General features: G+C 36.9%; 1 protein-coding gene across 8 annotated transcripts in view; it reads right to left on the bottom strand.

The window, feature by feature from the left end:
* Nucleotides 1-20206, bottom strand: part of WDFY3 (WD repeat and FYVE domain containing 3) — a 256297-nt gene that overhangs the window by 67266 nt on the left and 168825 nt on the right. For 7 of the 8 annotated variants that reach the window (XM_029234758.1, XM_029234756.1, XM_029234757.1 and 4 more), the window contains 9 exons: nucleotides 19808-19881; nucleotides 19563-19724; nucleotides 18105-18199; nucleotides 14994-15114; nucleotides 14559-14776; nucleotides 10135-10370; nucleotides 8817-8951; nucleotides 6231-6410; nucleotides 4615-4848 (listed from right to left, as the gene is read on the bottom strand). In XM_029234758.1, coding sequence (XP_029090591.1) covers nucleotides 4615-4848; nucleotides 6231-6410; nucleotides 8817-8951; nucleotides 10135-10370; nucleotides 14559-14776; nucleotides 14994-15114; nucleotides 18105-18199; nucleotides 19563-19724; nucleotides 19808-19881 — 1455 coding nt within the window. The remainder of the gene's footprint in view (nucleotides 1-4614; nucleotides 4849-6230; nucleotides 6411-8816; nucleotides 8952-10134; nucleotides 10371-14558; nucleotides 14777-14993; nucleotides 15115-18104; nucleotides 18200-19562; nucleotides 19725-19807; nucleotides 19882-20206) is intronic. The other variant, XM_029234753.1, reaches the window with a different exon arrangement.

The raw sequence follows: 20206 nt of genomic DNA, 5'->3' as shown, positions 1-20206 counted from the left end.
TCACCAACAGGCGTATTTAATCCTCTGATTCCTCTCACTGAAGCTGTTTCATGAATGATCATGACCCAGAATTAACTCTTGTTATTGGCTCTAACTGCCAAGTTCAAATGTTCTTGCTGATACTCATAGTAGCCTAACTTTTAACGGACTTAAGACTTTATGAGTGCATGCATAGTTTTCTTGGGTGTTTTTTTCTTTTTTTAAAACAATTCACTGGACTACAATTATGTAACTACACAGTGCTTAGTTTTATGTACCTTATCTCATTGTGCACAATATCCTTTTGAGGTAGATACTATCATCTCCACTTTAGAGATAAGGTAATTGAGGCTTTGAGAGGTCAGGTCACTTGGTCAAGTCACAACTAGGTTTCAAACGTCAGTTTCTTTGATGTCAAAGTTCAGCACTTCACCTGCCATTCCGTACTCTTCCAGCCCTACTAAAAATCTCCATACTGAAGTTAACAAATGCACAAGAGCAATTCAGCCACAATCTCTCCATTTTTTTAGATAAACCTGGTTGGCCCACCAGACAACCAGGATGAATTCAGGGCCGAAGGAAGAGAGGGTGAGCTGTATGCTCTGCTCTGCCTGTGAGATCTGTCTTCCCAGAGAAGACAGTGAAGCCAGTCAACAACAAGAGTCTTCAAAGACTCAAAGCGTCCTTTTTGAGGCCTTGGAACACCATGCAGAGTCGTCGTGGGCACGTGTGCTGCCCATGGCTGAGAGCCCTCTGGCTCTGCGGGGGAGGCCTTTAGTGCTCCGTAACAGGAAAAGCCTTCAAGGAAGAGGGGTTTGCGCTCTGTCCTTCTGACTGCAGAAGCCTGACTGGCTTCTCTTCTCTCAGTTATTTCATAGCACTCTCTTTGCCCACTTTTGCCACTTTTTTTGGTTTGTTTATTGCTCTGCAGGGGGTGCTGCACTCTGATGGGAACGGGGAGGTCTTTTAGAAGATGGCGGGAGCAGAAAGCAGCGAACTCCTCAGACAGGCACACACTCCAAATCAGCCTCCTTTGTTTCATCATATTTCTTTCCTTCAGGTATATACAAGTACTTTTTGGTCTGTTCTCAGGTACTTTCCTTCCGTGGCCACATGCAGCAAATTCATTTGGCCTTTCATTAGATGCCTGCTGGTGACAGCAGAGGACGCTGGTGATTGTATAAGCCACCACAGGCCACTTGATTTTTGAGCAGGTCTTACGTGCCAGGCACTGTGTTATGAATCTTATATGTATTATCTTACTTAATTCTCACAACAGTCCTCAGAGACAGGTTCTATTTTTATGCCATCTTAAAGATGGGCAAACTGTAAGGGGTGAAGAGAACTGAGCTGGGCCAAGGTTACACAGCTATAAGCAGCACATGTTTAATTTCTCAAAATAGTTTTGCTGGGTGATTTATATATATTTAACTGTCACAAAAATCATGCAGGGGAGATAGTATATAATATCATTCTCTAGAGGATGAATTTAGCTCAGTGAGAATAAAATGTTTACATAATAAACCACAGGGCCAGAATTCAAACCAGGTCCTTCTATGACACCACACTGCTTCCCTTGTATTTGGTCTGACTCACACTCAAGCCAGTCTATGTGAATGGGAAGCTTTTATTTTTATAGACTGCTAATAAAGATAACTTCACACATTCTTTTATAGATACAATCAAGTAAGTAGACACTCTTACGATGACATCCCAACAATCCTAAGACTGAAAATGGCCTGGCTTGAGCATATCAGCCCAAAAATCAGTTGGTTCAAACACCTTCCTTCACATAGGTAAATGGTAAATATATAGGATAGTTCTTTTGTTGACTTTCTTCAGAGATAGACTTCATAATTGTAACATTCAGAATCATATGCTTGTAATTTATTATTTTACACCATGGGAAGACATGGAATGCAACAGCATTTCCACTAAATATTTTTTGTATGTGTATTCTGTGTTTGTGTATTAGATTTGAAGTTCCTCAAAGCACTGATTCTTAAAAGCAAATTTATCTCTCTCTTATTAGATGGTATCATATCTTCCTGTTTGGGAACTGCCAGGGATATAGTTATAGTTAAATAATTCAAAAAAACTTAAAGAACACACCAAGGCACTGAGCTAACTTTGTGAGAGACAAAAGGACACATGAAAGTTGGTCCCTAACTTTAAAGAGTTGATAATCTATTTGGGAAATTCAATCTTGACACTCCCTGGTTCTTCCTAAAATACTACCACCCCTGACTCCCTAATGCAATCAGATACAATTCCACTTCAGGGCAAGTTAGTGTCCACAATAATGAGAACGTTATCTCAAGGTTAATACATGTCATATCAAACTTTCCTTACTGAAAACCAAAATAAAAGACAATTATACAATTTACCCGTTGCTAGTTAATTAGCTATTAGGATTCCTACAAGACTGTTATTACTGAATACATACACTTACCCCATTTCCTCTACATATGTGTATTTTATTTTTTGGCTCAGTTATGCTTTCTTACACACACCTATTCTTAACTTTATCCTGTTATTTTCTGAAAACCATTTTATTTTGCATAGAATGCTTCAAATTCTTACCCCATGCACTAAAACACTAGCCATCTCTCTTCTTAAAGTTTCCAAAGAGGACAAGCTCCACCAGGCAGGCTTTTAAAATCTACCAGATGAATTCTTGATGAAATCAATTATTTTTCTGCCAATATTGAACACTGTGGTCCCGGTTAACATGCTTTGCATAGGACTTCCCTGGTGGCGCAGTGGTTAAGAATCCGCCTGCCGATGCAGGGGACACGGGTTTGAGCCCTGGTCCGGGAAGATCCCACATGCCGCAGAGCAGCTAAGCCTGTGCGCCACAACTACTGAGCCTGCGCTCTATCTAGAGCCCGTGAGCCACAACTACTGAGCCCGAGTGCTGCAACTACTGAAGCCCACGCGCCTAGAGCCCGTGCTCTGCAGCAAGAGAAGCCACTGCATTGAGAAGCCCGCTCACCACAACGAAGAATAGCCCCCGCTCGCCGCAACTAGAGAAAGCCCGTGCGCAGCAATGAAGACCCAAAGCGGCCAAAGATATATAAATAAATAATAAATTAAAAAATGCTTTAAAGTGCTTAGCGTGACTGGTACCTAAATTACACTGATTTCTTTTAATTGATCAAACTGAGATATTTTCACATGAATAAGATAAACATTTGCTGGGATTTTAAGGTTTCAAATAAAAAGTTAACTGTTTTCGCCACTAGAGGGAGCAGAGAAAGTGCAGGCTCAGTTGTCAAACTGCTGAGGGCGGCATGTGGGAAGCTCCTCACAGAGAGAAGCAGTTAGTCTTTTACACTGATTGAATCTTTCATAAAACATTATTTTCAGAGCTCTGGCATGTACCGCTTGACCCTATTTATATGAATTGGCCAAAAGAATGAATGTATAGGCAACTAATTATATATTAGATCCCCTTCAATGGTCTTTTATTTTTTCTTGAGATTTTTCTAGGTGAACATTTGGTTTTCAGGGATGGTCAATTTCTAGAGCCAGCAGTGTGACCACTTTAGGGTTTGTTTTCTGATGCATCAGCTAGTTCTTATCACTTATCAGGAGAATTATCAAGTGCAATGGACTAAATGTTTGTGTCCCCCCCGCAAAATTCATAAATTAAGCCCTAACCCTCAATGTGATGATATTAGAGAGATGGAGCTTTCTGGAGGTAATTAGGTTTAGATGAGGTCATGGGGAGTCCACATGAGGGGATTCATGCCCTTATAAGAAGAGGAATAACCACCTGAGGTCTTTCTCTGCCATGTGAGAGCAAGGCAGCCATCTGCAAGCCAGGAAGAGGGCCCTCACCACAACCTGACCAAGCTGGCATCCTGACGTCAGACTTCTCAGTCTCCAGAACTGTGAGAAATGACTGTCTGCTACTGAAGCCACCCAGTCTATGGTATTTTGTTATAGGAGCCTGAGCTCAGAAACCAAACAACCTACAAGTTTGCTGCCTTGGGGAAAATTCAGTAAGTGCATATTGAGCACCTATTATGTGCAATGCACCACGCCTTAAGCCCCACAGGACACTAAAACCAATAATACCGGAAGTGATAAATAAGAGGGACTGAAATAGGAAGTTATAAGCTAAGGAGACAATGCTGCTGTAAATGACTAGGGAAGGAGCTGGAACACTAAGGTCCATGGGCCAAATTCAGCCTATCGTTGTTACTGTACATAAAGTTGTACTGGAACACGGCCACGCTCACTCATTTATGTATTGTCTGTGGCTGCTTTCTCATTGCAATGGCAGAGTGAAGTAGTTGTGAGAGACTGTACAGCCCACAAAGCTGAAAATATTTACTATTTGGCCCTTTACAGAAAACGTTTGTCAATTCCTGGTCTATCCAGGGGAAGGGTGATAAAGGACTAAATTAAGGACATGCCAAAAGGAATAGAAAGAAGAGAAACAAATTGATAGGGTGTATATTAGCACATTTATGATAAAAAATTCCCATAGCTCATGATATGTTCTGCCTTTACAACCCAAAAGAATTAGAAATCTGAAAGGTATGTGGCATAAAACTTGCTTGGTTATTAACGCTCTCATTATAAAAACAATTTGAAAGAGATGTAAATGCATTTCTTTGTCTTTACCTCCAACAAAAGATCAATTAGTGGAGTCTGCTTGCTGGCAGGGGTAAGACAGAGGTTGTCTATTATTAAGACCCGCATGAAGTCAAAAACGAACTTTTTAGCAGGGTGATTGGTCAGGTATGTCTTGACACCCACGTTGCAGTACTCTGATTGGCTTCTGTTCATCCCTGTGTCTGCTGCAAAGGCTTTAAACTCTTCCGCTGGAGATCCAACTTCATCATCAAGATCAGTCACCTAATAAAATCAAGTGGAAATATATCCTAGTCACATTCGATTTCATTTGATGTTTTTACTTCCACCAAATTGTAGCAGCAACAGTATTTTTGTTCAGTGTTTACCTCCTATTAAGCTATTCAGTGCATTACATCGTTCACTTTGCTTTACTTATTTTCTCTTTTCAGGGTGGTAATCGGGCACCATATGTCACTATTACTCAACACATGCTCTTTCTAATATTAAACTACTCACTGGCCACTAACCATATAACTGCTTTATGTTGAATTTTATCTCTATTGTGGATAACTGAACTTGAAATAAATGAAATAATAAAATGAGAATGACTATATTTGCTTATTTAAAACATACCTACTGAGAAGTCAAGTGTTATAGACTTTCAGATAAAAATCTGGCATAATGATTGCACCCAAGGGCTGACCCATTTTTGTAGGTAAAAAAAAAAAAAAAAAAAAAAACCCAAATAAGTAAGCAATACAAAACTAGTACCAAGTTTGAGCCAACAGAAAAAGAAAGAAGGATTAGAAGACAGATTACAAGATGCCGACAAGGAAAAAACATCGAAATATTACTAAAATCTTTTTTTACCAAAAATGTGGATTCTAAAATTATAAACAAGCCATGGTGTTAAGGTCATGTGCTATACTTGCTTTTTTCCTAAAAATCGCCATAATTTTAGAACGAGTATTTCACCATTATACATGAAGAAAAATTAGTATGAAGAAGATACCTTATTCCAGCCTCTCGAGTAAGTGGTAGAAGTAAGACAAAACATCATGAAATTCTGAAGTTCTATGGAAGAACAACTGTCTTTTGGGTTCGTTTTAAAGGACAAAAGAAGTATTTATACTACGTATGATTACAGTCTAATAACTTTCTCTTTAGTGCAAAATATGAAAAATAACCATTGAACAAAATAGAAAAAGTTGAACAGAAGGGACAAACACACATGTCATTTCTTATAAAGACAATCAATCCTGTAATTAATTTGTAAAGACTAAATGCAGGAGATGCCTAATTCCTGATATAAATGAAGTGGAAATAAATTTGGTCTGACTAGAGTTCTGTAACCTGATTTCACAACTATACAGCTATCATTAAATATAAGAAGAAATGGATCAACAACTACATGAAGATGGAATTCACTAATGAGGGACTTACAAGAATATGGTAAATGAAAACAGGAAGTAGAATTCACTGTTATTTCAAGGGAAAGCAGAAGGAGCATGTGGGGAGCCAGATACCAGATAATGATGTAAGAGATGAAGCAGAAAGTTATGAAACTGTAACTTGGTGAGAAGCTTAAAAAATTGGCCAAAAAAATCTGCTAACCATTGGAGCAGACTAATTCCAGTTTTGATATTTTCCTCCCCCTTTCCTACCATCTCTGAGTAAGGGCGAATGTTGAAGGGGAAGACCGTGGCTGCTAATGCACACAGGAAGTCGGGGCTCATCCACATGGAGGCCAGGTCTGGGACATTGTGATACAAGTATCTAAAGAACTGCATCAGGGTCACAGGGTATTCCCGGAGCCAAGATCCCTCTTCTTCTGACTGCCAAGGCTGTCATGGGGACAAGAGAGGAAACAACATGTTAGAAAAACTGACACTACTAAAAGTTACTCACTACTCTTCTAAAACCGGATAAATTGATGGTCCAGAACTCTTGTAAACCACACACAGGAGCAAACACACAGGCCAACAAATCTAGAAAGCTAAAACAAAGGTGATACCCCTAGAAGCTGACAGAATGTTTTTCTATTCCTTTGAGTACTCACAGCTCAGTAACTAGAGTCAATGGTTTTGATTATTCATCATTATCAACATGAGTATGGCTGGAGCCAGTAGTGGCTCTATTCCCATCAAAGTTGCCCCATCCTCCATCACGCCAGAGAGTTAGGATTAAGATAAATATGGGGAAGTTGGGCTTCCCTGGTGGCGCAGTGGTTGAGAGTCCGCCTGCCAATGCAGGGGACACAGGTTTGTGCCCCGGTCCGGGAAGATCCCACATGCCGTGGAGCAGCTGGGCCTGTAAGCCATGGCCGCTGAGCCTGCTCCGCAACAGGAGAGGCCACAACAGTGAGAGGCCCACGTACCGAAAAAAAAAAAAAAAAAAATGAGGAAGTTACTTGACCTTTCTGAGCCTCCTACTGTCATATAAAAAATGAGAACAGTGCTCTTAACCATTATGCAACTGTGATATTGTGATTCATAATAAGAAATATATATTTAGTCTTTGTTCCATTTCAGGCACAGAGATCCTAAAACCCTTGGCATTTCCTAAGTGATAAAAGAGCCATAAATGTGTCTTTTTGTTAATCATAACAAGCTGCTTTCCACCACACTTGAGTTTATGTTGATGGGCTGTCTTGCCGGGGGAACCAACCATGGCACTAGAGGGCTGGAAGTTAACTGAACCTGTTCCCCACAGCCCCCAGGGACGAAGAGGGGTTGGAGACCAGGCTCAATCACCAGTGACCAATGATTTAATTAATCATGCCTGTGTAATCAAGGTGCCATAAAAATAAAAAACACAGGGTTCAGAAAGCTTCTGGACTGATGAACACGTTGAGGTGCTGGGAGAGTAGCAGGACGGAGAGGGCATGGAGGCTCCGTGTCCCTTCCCACCTTGCCCTATGCACCTCTTCCATCTGGTTATTCCTGAGATACGTCCTTTTATAATAAACTGGTAATCTAGGAGGTAAAATGTTTTCCTCAGTCACGGGAACCTGAAATTTATAACTGGTGAGTCAGAAACACAGGTAACAACCTGGACTTGTGACTGGCATTTGAAGTGGGGCAGGGTTGGTGGGGGGGAGGGGTATCTTGTGAGACTGAGCCCTTGACCTGTGGTACTCGATGCTACCTCCCAGTAGATAGTGTCAGAACTGAATTGAACTGTTGAACACCCAGCTGGTGTGGCGAAACCTTCCACATACTTGGTGACCAGAAGTGTCAGAAGTAAAGTAGCGTTGTAGTAGAATATTGAATAAAGTAGACACATATGAGTTGTTTTTCTTTAAAAGCCTTACAACAATAACAGTGATGATGATGATAAAAGCGTAACAAAAAAAGAATATATTTCAACAATGCTTATCTTCTGATACTTCCCCAGAGAGTGGCTTCTTTTTCAGCTTAGATTTTTATAATTGTTTATGAATAAAAACCAAAACAAGAATCCCAAAGCATTCTAAATTAACACATTTAATAGTAACGTCCTTTTCTTAGATGGCATAAGAATAGTTTTGACTAAAATCAGATTTATCAGGTACTTGTAATCCAAAGAGTCTGGTTAATAATTCCTCTTACAATGTGATCCTAAATCGTGTAAACAAATTAAATCATTATTCATGGTATTCCTGTAAGAAAGGTAGGAACATACATTTTGTCATTTACTCTTTCAATTAGAATAGAAATAATTAGAATAGAAAACATAAAAACAAATACAAAATAAAACTTGCACTGATAACATTTTAAATCTCTAAATGAGTGATTTTAAAAGTTCAAACATATTGCAATGACATTCAGTACAATATATATTCGTTATATACACTTATACATTGAAATATGTATTTTATAGCGCTAACAGCATCAGTTAACACTTATGAAGTGCTTACTCTACACCAGGCACTCTTGTAAGTGCTTTGTGTATACACTAACTCATACATCCTCACAAGAGTCCTAAGAGATAAATTCTATTATTACCAGCATTTTATACATAAGGAAACTGACGCACATGAGGTTAGTATGTCTGAAGTACCAGAGTAGGGATTCTGAACCTAGCTCCCGAGCTCAGGATCTTAACAACTGCATGGTCTTTCCTTACACTAAAGATAACAAAACACAGAGGCTGAGGTTCCAGAGACCACATAGTAAATAAAGAGTTATGACAGCAAAGGATTCTTCTATTTTAAAAAATATCACAGGCAGGAAGAACTACCGACAGGTATCAGTATCTCAGGAACTTACTGAATTCAGCATGCTGCGGAGCATCCCCAATAATAAAAAAGCAGCTTCTGTGCATACGTTATGGATAGAAGAGACCACAGTTCCACTGGAGGCAGGCACTCCAAAGATAAATGTCCAAATGGAATCTAAATCAAACTGCAGAGGTGAAAGTGAATAAAGATTAGCCATTGCCAATTTTTTTCAGTAGAGACCCTCAAAAGTTCTAATATTCTAAAATTTCTTTGAAATTAGTTTTTTCCAAAGTGAGCAATGACAAAGAGATAGACACCTAGCATTCCTCCCTCCTATATTTTAAAACTCATTTTTACATTTACAAGACAAAGTGAATATTATGTATCATCCCGTCTTAGACCTATGTTAAAAACATCATTTTCTTTTTTTTCCTAAGGAAAACAAACAAAAATAAAATACTTGCTAATTAGCTAGGCGATGAAATTAAAGAACTGATGGTCTTAAATAAGCAGGATCTTTTTAAAAAGCACATTGAACTTACTCTTTCCCCCACTCTCAGCAATGTTCTAATTCACTTTTAGGTTACATACAGATGAAGATTTGATGAAATAAAAATCAGTCTGAGGAGATTTATTCATAGTAGTTTTATATAACACTTTATGACTATGGTGTCTTGCTTATTTTGAAAATTACATAACCAACCAAACTCTGCTAAGCATGAATCTGTACTGTGACTTAATGTATGGGTACAGACTCAGCGTTTTCATTTAAAAGGTTTTGTCAATGACTAGAGTTGATTTGAATAGCATTTTGGCATTATTATGGAAGTATAACTGAGTTTAAAACTAAATTCCTATGTCTTTGCAGTGCCACAAACTATACAGAAATATCCATGATAGTCTCAGATTAGAAATCAGGTAAAGCCTTACTGTTTTCCTAACGTGGACATTACCTATCATTGAGAATTTAAAAACATTTTTCTAATCAGACTTGTACTAAGAATCCTTTCATACCCACCCAATTTATGGTATGTACACTACTCCATTTTTAATTCTACAGAAATTATATTTCTAGATAAAATCATGTTACTCAAAAGAATTCTTTTGATCACCATTAAAATATCATCCAAAGTCTTCACGCATATATAATCATATAGAGTAACCATAAAGAGAAAAGGACCAAATAGGTACAAAGGACTTCTTTTTGGGGAAATTTTCTATGGTATTTTACGATTTTTATGTTCCAAATCAAATCCCAAACGTGAGAAAGGGATGGAACCAGTTGATTTTAGTGTGATTAACCCATCACCCTGCGGTGACTTTCTGACAAATGTAATTACACTTACACCCTACTAGATAATTCCTACCTGGCAACCCTGCTTACATCGGCTGCTGATGACAGGCACACTGACCTGCAGGTTCTCAGGCAGCTCACTAACTGGCTGCTGCAGAAACAGTGCCATGAGGAGAAAATAGAGGGCAGGGACATTAGTGTGTTTAGGAAGGAATGACTGAAGAACTGGAAAACCAGGAAAATGACAAGCATCCCGGTTAATCTCCCTGACAGTCGATCTCCCACCAGCACTCCTGCCCACGTTGAATCCTAAGAGAAGAGGAAACAACGATAAGGACAAAATTAATAATCGATTACCATGCTACGTTAACAAAGAAAGGAGTAATTAGCATATGTGACATTTCCATCCAGAACATTCACATTAATATAAGTAATTAACTATTCAACTGTTGAATTAATCTTTCAGTCAAAAGTTTTACTTTACTATCTCTTTGACTTTGGCAAGCCTGTCTATTAGGATACAGGTCTCAAAACATAGCTGAGGCAGTCAGATACAAGAGGTAGTATAAATTCTACTCATTAAAAGAATGACCTCCAAAGAGCTCTAACATTTCCCTAAGAAGACAGTAATATTCAAAACAGACAGAATTTAAGATGCTACAAAAAAATGTAACTTAAAAATGCACCAAAATATAGTTAATATATTTCATTTGTCCTGAAAATCGAGATAAACTAATTACCTTAAATGATCTATGAATCAAGAGACAAGACAAAATGAATATGCAAAATAATCTTTCCTCACAACATGATCTGTAACTCTGCTGGAAAGCTGTCTGGCAGTGGGATAGCAAGTCTGAACCCACTGTCACTGTGGTTATCTGAACATCCAAAATCTGTTCTAGAACCACAGCTCTACCAGGAGATGATCACTGCTTTTTAATGTGGCTTACAGCACCAGCCTTTCTATCAATCCTGTTTCCTCCTTTATATAACTAACTACCTTTGGGAAACAACTATAACATCTAGTTGTTTTTGGTTTTTTTTGAGGTACTCAGGCCTCTCCCATTGCTGAGCACAGGCTCTGGACGCGCAGGCTCAGCGGCCATGGCTCACAGGCCCAGTTGCTCCGCGGCATGTGGGATCTTCCTGGACCGGGGCACGAACCCGTGTCCCCTGCATCGGCAGGCGGACTCTCAACCAGTGCGCCACCAGGGAAGCCCTCAAACATCTAGTTCTTTTGCCACCCCAAACATAGTACAGTGCTCAGTACAGAAGAAATGTTGGCTAGAGATTCAATGGAAAACTTCTGCAAACAGCAAGATGAAAGACTGACTTTTACTCTGAAACAATTTTTATTTCAAATGAATATTCACATTTTTTTCCAAGTTCTTTTTTCTATGATGAAGTAAGCACATACTTGTTACTACTTAAAATAATGAAAGAGAAATTTGTACCTAGGTGGCTTTTTAAACAGTTCATCCAAATCAATTGCTCAGTGTGATATGAATTAATCTTCTAAAGCATGCTCTTCTAATTAACAAAAAATTGGACAGCAAATTACCAACCTCTTTCATGTATCATCTCATTTCTTAGGCAATGGGCATGTAAGAAACTGCTATTATCCTTTTTATAATGTAGAAAATATGCGATTTGTTCAAAGTCATAAAGTTAATGAGTGGTGGCACCAGGACCTGAAGCCTGTAAAGCTAAACTGTCTCCGTTGGCCTTCTCAATGACATTGTCACATTTCTGAAAAACTGGCTGCATTAGGATGCTGGGTGATTTTTGTTTGTAGTAAATTCTAAATGAAATCATGAATATAAAAAAGTCTGAGCCTTAAGAAATCAAAAAACATAAAGTGGTATTTTATACATTAAGTAGGAAAAGAAATTTTGATCAAATTATATGTCCTAAATGAAAACCAATACTAGCATTTATTTTCCTTTCCAAATTTTCACACTCTATTTCCACCCCATAATTGATATTAAGGAATATCTAATATGTTATTAGCAGTTAAGCATTAATTTAGATTCAAGTTACAGCTACATGGAAGGTATTTTTATAAAGATAAATCTGACAAAAAACTAAGAAATATGAATAAAACATTCAAAAACTTTAGGTTGTTCATCATAGCAAAGAGAAACAGAATCAAATGAGATGATATATCTATATATATGTAGATATAGATATACATCCATATATATACACAAGTATGTATGTATCAGATAGATATTCAGGGAAAGTTATATTAAATTTAATCAAATTTAAATTAAACTTAAATACCTAGATTTCTCTTTTAGAACCAAAGCAGCATATGCAATATACAAGCAGGTATCAATGAAGCACAAATAAATTCTAAGACATGAAGTCAGGTAGGTCAGAAAAGTTAAAAGCACCTTTTCCTGATATTACTGAAGTGATGTAGGACAGAAAAAAGGACAGAACTGACTGTCAGAAGACAGATACTCAGACATATTACTGTCTGACACAGGAAGCTTATGTATTTAACAGTATTATTTTCCTAATTAGAGAGAAATTAATTCTTAATGTATACTCATTAGGTTTATTTCTATAATATATAACCTATATACCATAAAATACATACACCCATGTCTGGAATCCTGAAGGCAAGTGAGATGACATATGTTAAATAATTTTGCAAACTGCAAAGTCCTAGGTGAAACTCAGGTATTATTTTGGCCTTCAGTGAGAAGCAGCGCTGTCAATTAGCATTTAAAACTCTTACATTCTCCGAACTCACACTGAATTGTGCCTTTCACTATTTATTCTCTTAGTAGCTACTAGCTACTATTAAGGTCAAAAAGCTAAATTTCTTGCTACGAAACTGTTTATGACGCTTGTTGGCTATATCTTTCTCCCAGAGTCAATGCAAAACAGCAATCTATTTTTCAGATCATAAAGTCTCTATAATGATAATAATTTAAAATGCATTTTTTTTTTTTTTTTTTGCGGTACGCGGGCCTCTCACTGTTGTGGCCTCTCCCGTTGCAGAGCACAGGCTCCGGATGCGCAGGCTCAGCGGCCATGGCTCACGGGCCCAGCCGCTCCGCGGCATGTGGGATCTTCCCGGACCGGGGCACGAACCCGTGTCCCCTGCATTGGCAGGCAGACTCTCAACCACTGCGCCACCAGGGAAGCCCTAAAATGCATATTTTAAAGCAGACAATTTTCTTGAGAAATCATTTCACAGTGAATTTCTTTCTTCATCACAAAGTTCCTTGAGACGTTTTTCACATGTGAAATAACAATAAAATAATCCTATGGTGTAAGCTCTATCTTCCTACCATTTGCTTTAACATTTGACAAAGTAGTGCAGGTTGCACCTAGGTATTGATACTTGAACTTTTTTTTTTTTTAACAGATAAATTACATATTAAATTCTGATACCTAATTTTTCCACCTGACAGGGTAAATAGTTATTCTTAATGCTTACTGCAGAATACAATTATATATGATTTTTAACTGTAATGTTATAAAGACAAATATATTTTTTAAATACTTTAAGAACTGAATGACTATAATTTTCAATAAAAACATTATCTTAAATATATATTTTCCAAAATAAGATCATTAATATGAACAGAAATATATACCAGTTCAAATAAATCTAACACAGGAAACTATAATTTTCTAATATTGTTTAAATGCTCAGTTCCGTGTTGAAAACAGCATAGAACCAGTAAGCAGAGAATAAGGAGCTTTGGCTGAAACTTCAATGAGCTTAAATATTTGTGTGGCAATATAACATAACTATTAAAAGCATGGGTTTTGGATTGAGCGACCTGGATTCAGGTTTTTTTTTTTTTTTTTTTTTTTGAGGTACGCAGGCCTCTCACTGTTGTGGCCTCTCCTGTTGCGGAGCACAGGCTCCGGACGCGCAGGCTCAGCGGCCATGGCTCATGGGCCCAGCCGCTCCGGAGCATGTGGGATCTTCCCGGACCGGGGAACGAACCCGTGTCCCCTGCATCGGCAGGCGGACTCTCAACCACTGCGCCACCAGGGAAGCCCTGGATTCAGATTTTGACACTTCTTACCTGACAAGTGACTTCACCCCTATGCCTTGACTTTCTCATCTGTAAAATGGGTATTTATATATCATAGTGCTACTGTGAAAATGAAATAAGTTATTGTGAAACTGAAAAGTGTTTGTAACTGGTACAGAATAGACCCTCAAAATATTATTATTAATTCAGTTCTGATAATTTGCAAATTATTTATAGATCAGAAAGGGGACTATACAACAAAAAGAAATCATAAGAAATTTACTTGAGTTTTCACATCTTAATATCCTGTCTCTGACTTTAGTTTGATTTGCAATTAAAAAAGCCAAATTTGAAACTTTTTATTCTTTTTACTCTATCATTAATCAAAATTCATGACTCAGTGGTTGTTAGACAAACTGAAGAGTATAAGCTTATATAAGATTTAAACACAAAACAGCTTATTTCAAAGCAGCCGACTGTAAAAGTCCCATACCTAATACAGTCCCGATCTTATTGGTTAAGACGGAATCTGTCTGTTCCAGCCACCCTCCACCACTGAGTCCTTCCTTGAACTTGATGAGAATAGACTGATTACTCAGTAGGACGACAAGAATCCTCATGGCTGCCGTAACTGTGGTGGAATGCAAGTGTTCTTCCATAAACATCATAATCCAGTCAAAACCCAGCGTCCTGACCAGCTCTTCGCAAGCTCTATTCAAAGATAGATGGATTAAACAAAACAAACATTAATTTAAAGGATTATGATTTCAAATTAAAAAAAATAAGACTAGTTTCATTCTTGAGATACGATAAATTTCAGGGTTTAAAAAATATCTATTAAAAGTCAGTGGCAAATCTTTCTTTTGTCTACCATGAATTAACTAGTAGTAGCAACTATTACCATCAATGCTCAAAAGATTTTACTTACTGCAAATTAATGCTTGTCTTTTCTTTAGATGTGTAAACCAGTTTTAGTAAGATATCTAGAAGTCTGTTCCTCAAAAGTATAAGATTGGCAGATACAAGACCTCCAAACTCTTCTTCAGTTCCTACAATGAAAATAAATACATTAAATTGCCCTAGTCGATAAACTAGGATAAAATATCCAACACTGTTCTAGGAAATCTCACTGAAACACACCTTTCAGAAAACATTTTCTCTAGGAGTACTTTCCACTCAAGTGAACAAGAAAAAGGGTCCAACATTTCTCTTTAGAATCCTGAAAACTGTTCATTTACTTAAGACATTATCTAAACAAGTGATAATAAAGACTGTGAACACTTTTTTATATTAATATTCCCTTCTCCTACCAACAGGGGTAAAGTAATCAAACGAGGATCACACGAACAAAAATAACAATGCAAACCCTTAATTTCTAGTCTTTTTGAAGGACTGAAATGGTTAAAATTTCCAATTTAAAAATGAAAAGAAGCAGCATAAATTATTCAATAATTATAATACATAAAGTAAAGTGAGAATTAAATAGCACAGACAAGAGGGAAAGGCACACAAATGCACAGGAGAACTTGGGGAAGAAAGGAAGGAAGACAGAAAGTTTATGGTTCTCAATGGATAGTACTGGAAGCACAAGGGACTGGGATCAATGGCCTAGTGTTGCAGGCCCAGCTCTGCCACTAAGAGCTCGGGGTTAGTAAGTCACAATCCACATGCTTTCTTTCCTTTACTCTATAATTGAAGCTCAGGCTAAAGTTTAATGACCATGGTTATATGCTTTTACTTGTTTGGGCAAGGGACTATTTTTACTTTTAAATAGTATCTTTTAAAATGCTAACTTAGTGCCTTAATCATTGAGAAGGGTGCTTTAAGCTTAACCAAGGGGAACTCAAGATTCCCTCCCAGGCTAACAGGCATAGGACTGGTAATTTACAAATTGCCTTGTTGACAAATGGAATGGACAACCTAAACTGACAAATGAATTACTTCCTTTCAATAAAATGACAATCCACATAGAAATTAAGAATTCTCCTTAGTTTTTATGCCTATTTTTTTCACTGTCAGTTATGTCCCGTTAATTTTCAAATACAGTTTAAAACAATTAACTCTGAAAGAAATTTCCAGGTTAACTTCTTTCCATTCGAACTGGTGCTTTACTCCACATTGCACTGTGCTTTCATGCAATTTATTTTATTTTGCATTAATTATTATATCACCGTTCAGCATTATTCAAGCCATTTTTTTGGCAGGTGTATCCTGAATACTATGTAAGCTACATGAAAGAAAAAACTATGGTTTTAATTTTTTGGAACATCCTGTTATACTTAAGACAGTCCAGTCCACACAATTAAACAACCAAGGTCATATACTAACAAGACCAGCAATATGCTTCTGACTTTCTCTATTCTTTCAAATGGCAATAAATTGATGAGGAGAAGACTAGTCTAATCAACTTGGCAGATCAAGAGAAAATTTTCCTAATTTATACATTCCTGCTACTGTGCTCTTGTCAAAAAAAGTTTACAGCACTAGTTGTAGTTATTGAATTCAATGGCCAGCAAGAAATATGGAGACTAGAGAAATATTTTTCCCATATCTTTTTTTTTTATACTTGAAATAAACATGTTATACAGTTCCAAAGATTTTAAGAGGACTTTCCTTTTTTTTTTGGCCGCATGGCACGGCATGTAGGATCTTAGTTCCCCGACCAGGGATCGAACCCGATCCCCCTGCAGTGGAAGTGTGGAGTCTTAACCACTGGACTGCTAGGAAAGTCCCAGGACTTCCCTTTTTAATTCCTATTTACTTGGCTTATATTAATTCAGAACTTAGAAATAATCTTTGTATAAGGTAGAATAGTGCAGTGGTTTAGAATGTTAGTATTCAGGATGGCTTAGAATGTTGGACTACCTGAGTTCAAATGCAGTAGTATGATCTCAGGTAAGTTTCTCTTAAACCTTCTGGGCCTCAGTGTCCTCACTTTTTGTAAAACTGTGATAACAACAGGACCAATTTCATAGGACTGTTATAAGATTATATAGAGCACTTAACAGTGCCTGGCAAATATTAAGCACTAAATAAGTGTTACCCATTGATTTGATCTATATGCTTCTCACCCACTGCTAATTTGCTTCACCAAAGAAATATCAACATTCTTCCAAATGGTAGGAAGTAAGTGGTTACTGGCCTTATATTCTGCTCTATGATTAGTAGAAGTCAGCCTCTCAAATCTCTGTTTCACCTTTGAAAAACATAATTACACCACTTTCTCTTCTTATTCATGAAGCACCAGAGAGGCTGTGCTCTGACTGATACAGCCAACATGGAAGGGAACTCCCAGATGGATAGGGTCATAAGAGTTTTAAAGGAAATCATTTATGTGACATAATTTGGGAATAATGTAACAGGATAATAATGTAAATAATGCTGAACAAATATAAAATATTGTGAATTTAATTACAGGTTAACCTAAAGGTTCTTTTGATGTTTTCCAAGCAAATCTCCTGCTCTAGAATACACAACTGGAAAAATACATTCTAACAAGAGAAAAATACGCTTCAAGGGAGGAAAGATTTTTTTTCAAAAAAAAAAGTGGTTGTCATGGGCCCAGGAACTACAACTTAAGAAAATTTTATTCTACACTTACATAAAGTGATTCTAGTAAAATGTTCTTTCCCTCAATGACTATTAAATATTTAACAGGGAAATAAAAATAACCGCAATACAGATACAATTCACTTTAGCAAGAATCGATGTTTCTGAAGAGTTTTACATAAATTAAAAAAAATAATGTTCAAAAATTAACTGGAAGAGTTTATTATTTAAAGGAACATTGCTATAAATCCTGTAAAAATAAGAAAGATTTTATTTTTAAAGTAAATTCACACCCTATTCAATTTGTAGGTAATTCTGTACTTCTGCATATTGTAGAGCCTTGGTCTAAGACAAATACATCTGTGAAAGACCAAAAAAAGTAATGTAAGGAGAAAAGTAATATAACAGTGTCACATATAATTCAGGTCTAACTTGTGTCAGAAGAAAACAGGGTATAGTAATTACGTTCCAAGCTCCAGAATTGACTCACCAGTGTCAGGCTTCTCTTCATGGTTTATTTCCATAACTACAAATTTCTCACAAACTGCAAAAGTTGGTAAAGTAGAAGAAATAAACTGGCCAAACCTTTAAATACAAGAAAAAAGAGGTTATAGATTTTATTTTTTCTCCCTCCGAAACAAACAATACTAAGAAACAAAAAGCAAAGAAATGGAAACCAAAATAGTACTTCTTATTTTAACTAATCTTTTACAGACCTCACATGATTGTATTTCATTTGCTTCCCCTCGAACTGTTGCAATTAACATTATATGTTATAATGTTTTAAAATACGTATAGGGAAAAATACACTTCATCAGAAATATGAGTCCTTTAATGCACTAATCTAAATTTCAAAAACCAAATGGTATGATCCAAATTAAAATGTCCTAACATTATCTATATGGATCTACTGTAGCCTAGTAGTTAAGTACTTGGGTTTTGGAAACACAGGTAAGATTAAAATCCTAGCTCTATCAGTTTTTAATCATGTTACTTGGGGCAAGTAGCTTAACCTCTCTGGGCTTTAATTTCTTAATTTGTAATGCAGAGAAAAATAAAAGCCTTGATAGGTTTCAGTGATAATTTCAGCAAAGTGATCATCATAACACCAGGATAAGACCTAAATAAATATTGTTAATAATAATGACAAGCTCCAAAATAATTTTTAAACTCCAGTTTTAAATCTGTCACCAAGTTAAAAAAAAAATGCTTTCAAGATAACTGTATATAAAATGAGCAATTTATGTGCTACACCAATTAGAGATTAGTTTACTGGGAATACTCTAGCAAAAATGTGTGATTTCACCTGTAATACCTGAGCAATTACATGACAAGCAGTGATTAAGTCTAATTGAAGCAGTTATCTACTTGGAAAATATCTTAGGTAGTTTTTTTCCTTCCATTTTCAGTCAAGATGAGAATTATCATGTGCCTATTAGAACAGTTCTACATACACTCCATAAATATGTCTTAAGCCATATTTCACACTGGCAGCAAAATAATACTCATATAAAAGGTCTGAATATACAACAATAAAATACCACCATCAGTTTGGGTGATAGAGAACAAATACAAAAGATATGGCATGTCCGCTTCGGGTGTACGTGCATGTGTATATGTGCTTCTGCACGTACATTTGAGAAGTAGCAAGGCTTGGGGAAGAGGGCTGTGGACCAAGAATTCCTACACTGAACGTTTTTATGTCCAGGACAATCAGCCTCACTGGGCTAATTTTAACAACTTTTCTCACCAGAATTCTACTATTCGCTAGTGACAACAACTGGCTTTGCAAGATACATTCATGTTTTCCACGCCTTACAAATATCTTGAATAGTATTAATTTTACACGTGTTACCTAGGCATAGGAACCAATTATGTTCATCTCAATCATCTTAACCTCGTTGGTACTTTTAGTTAACAAACAAACAAATACAGAAGTTTTCACTACCTGAGCAGATCATTGCTGTTGGGAAAACCTTGCAGTAAGAAGCTCAGCACATTACTAATAGCAGCAATTGTAGGCTGGGATAAAGACATATCTCGAAGAGTCAGTAGTAGCTTTGGGATTAGCTGGAATTCCCTCATTAACTTGGCATTCTTTGAAGCTTCACTATAAGAGAAAGAAGATTTTATACATTGTACTAGTATCTCTTCTATAACTGAACAGCTAACAATTTAGGTATCAACTAATACCTGGACTCTGTGAGCAATTCAATGAAGTGTTCAAATAAGGAAAGATGAAGTTCATACGGTGCATGGAGCCAGACCTATAATAAAATAAAGACCAGTGGTATATTTAGGGTTAAAAATACCCCAAGTCCCAATCCAATAAGCGCAAATGCAGCACATATAACTTATTTCACTTAATTAATTGAATATAACCACTTTATTAGTTTTTATTTATTGTAGCCCTTTAAAACTGCCTGTATATAGGACTTCTGGTTCTGTTCATAAAGAGATAATTGCTGTGGAAATTACCCTCCTAGAGTAAACAACTAGAAAGGCAAGATCTATAGAAAATTTCTCTGGAATCAATGACTGAATACTATTAGTGAATACTGAATACAATATACTGAATAGAATGAATATGGA

This window comes from Monodon monoceros, unplaced genomic scaffold (assembly GCF_005190385.1).
Source record: "Monodon monoceros isolate NGI ecotype Baffin Bay Population unplaced genomic scaffold, NGI_Narwhal_1 Super_Scaffold_20, whole genome shotgun sequence".
NCBI classification, from domain to species: Eukaryota; Metazoa; Chordata; class Mammalia; order Artiodactyla; family Monodontidae; genus Monodon; species Monodon monoceros.
Note: the sequence above shows the minus strand (reverse complement) of the source record. Positions and strands in the feature narration are given on the sequence as shown.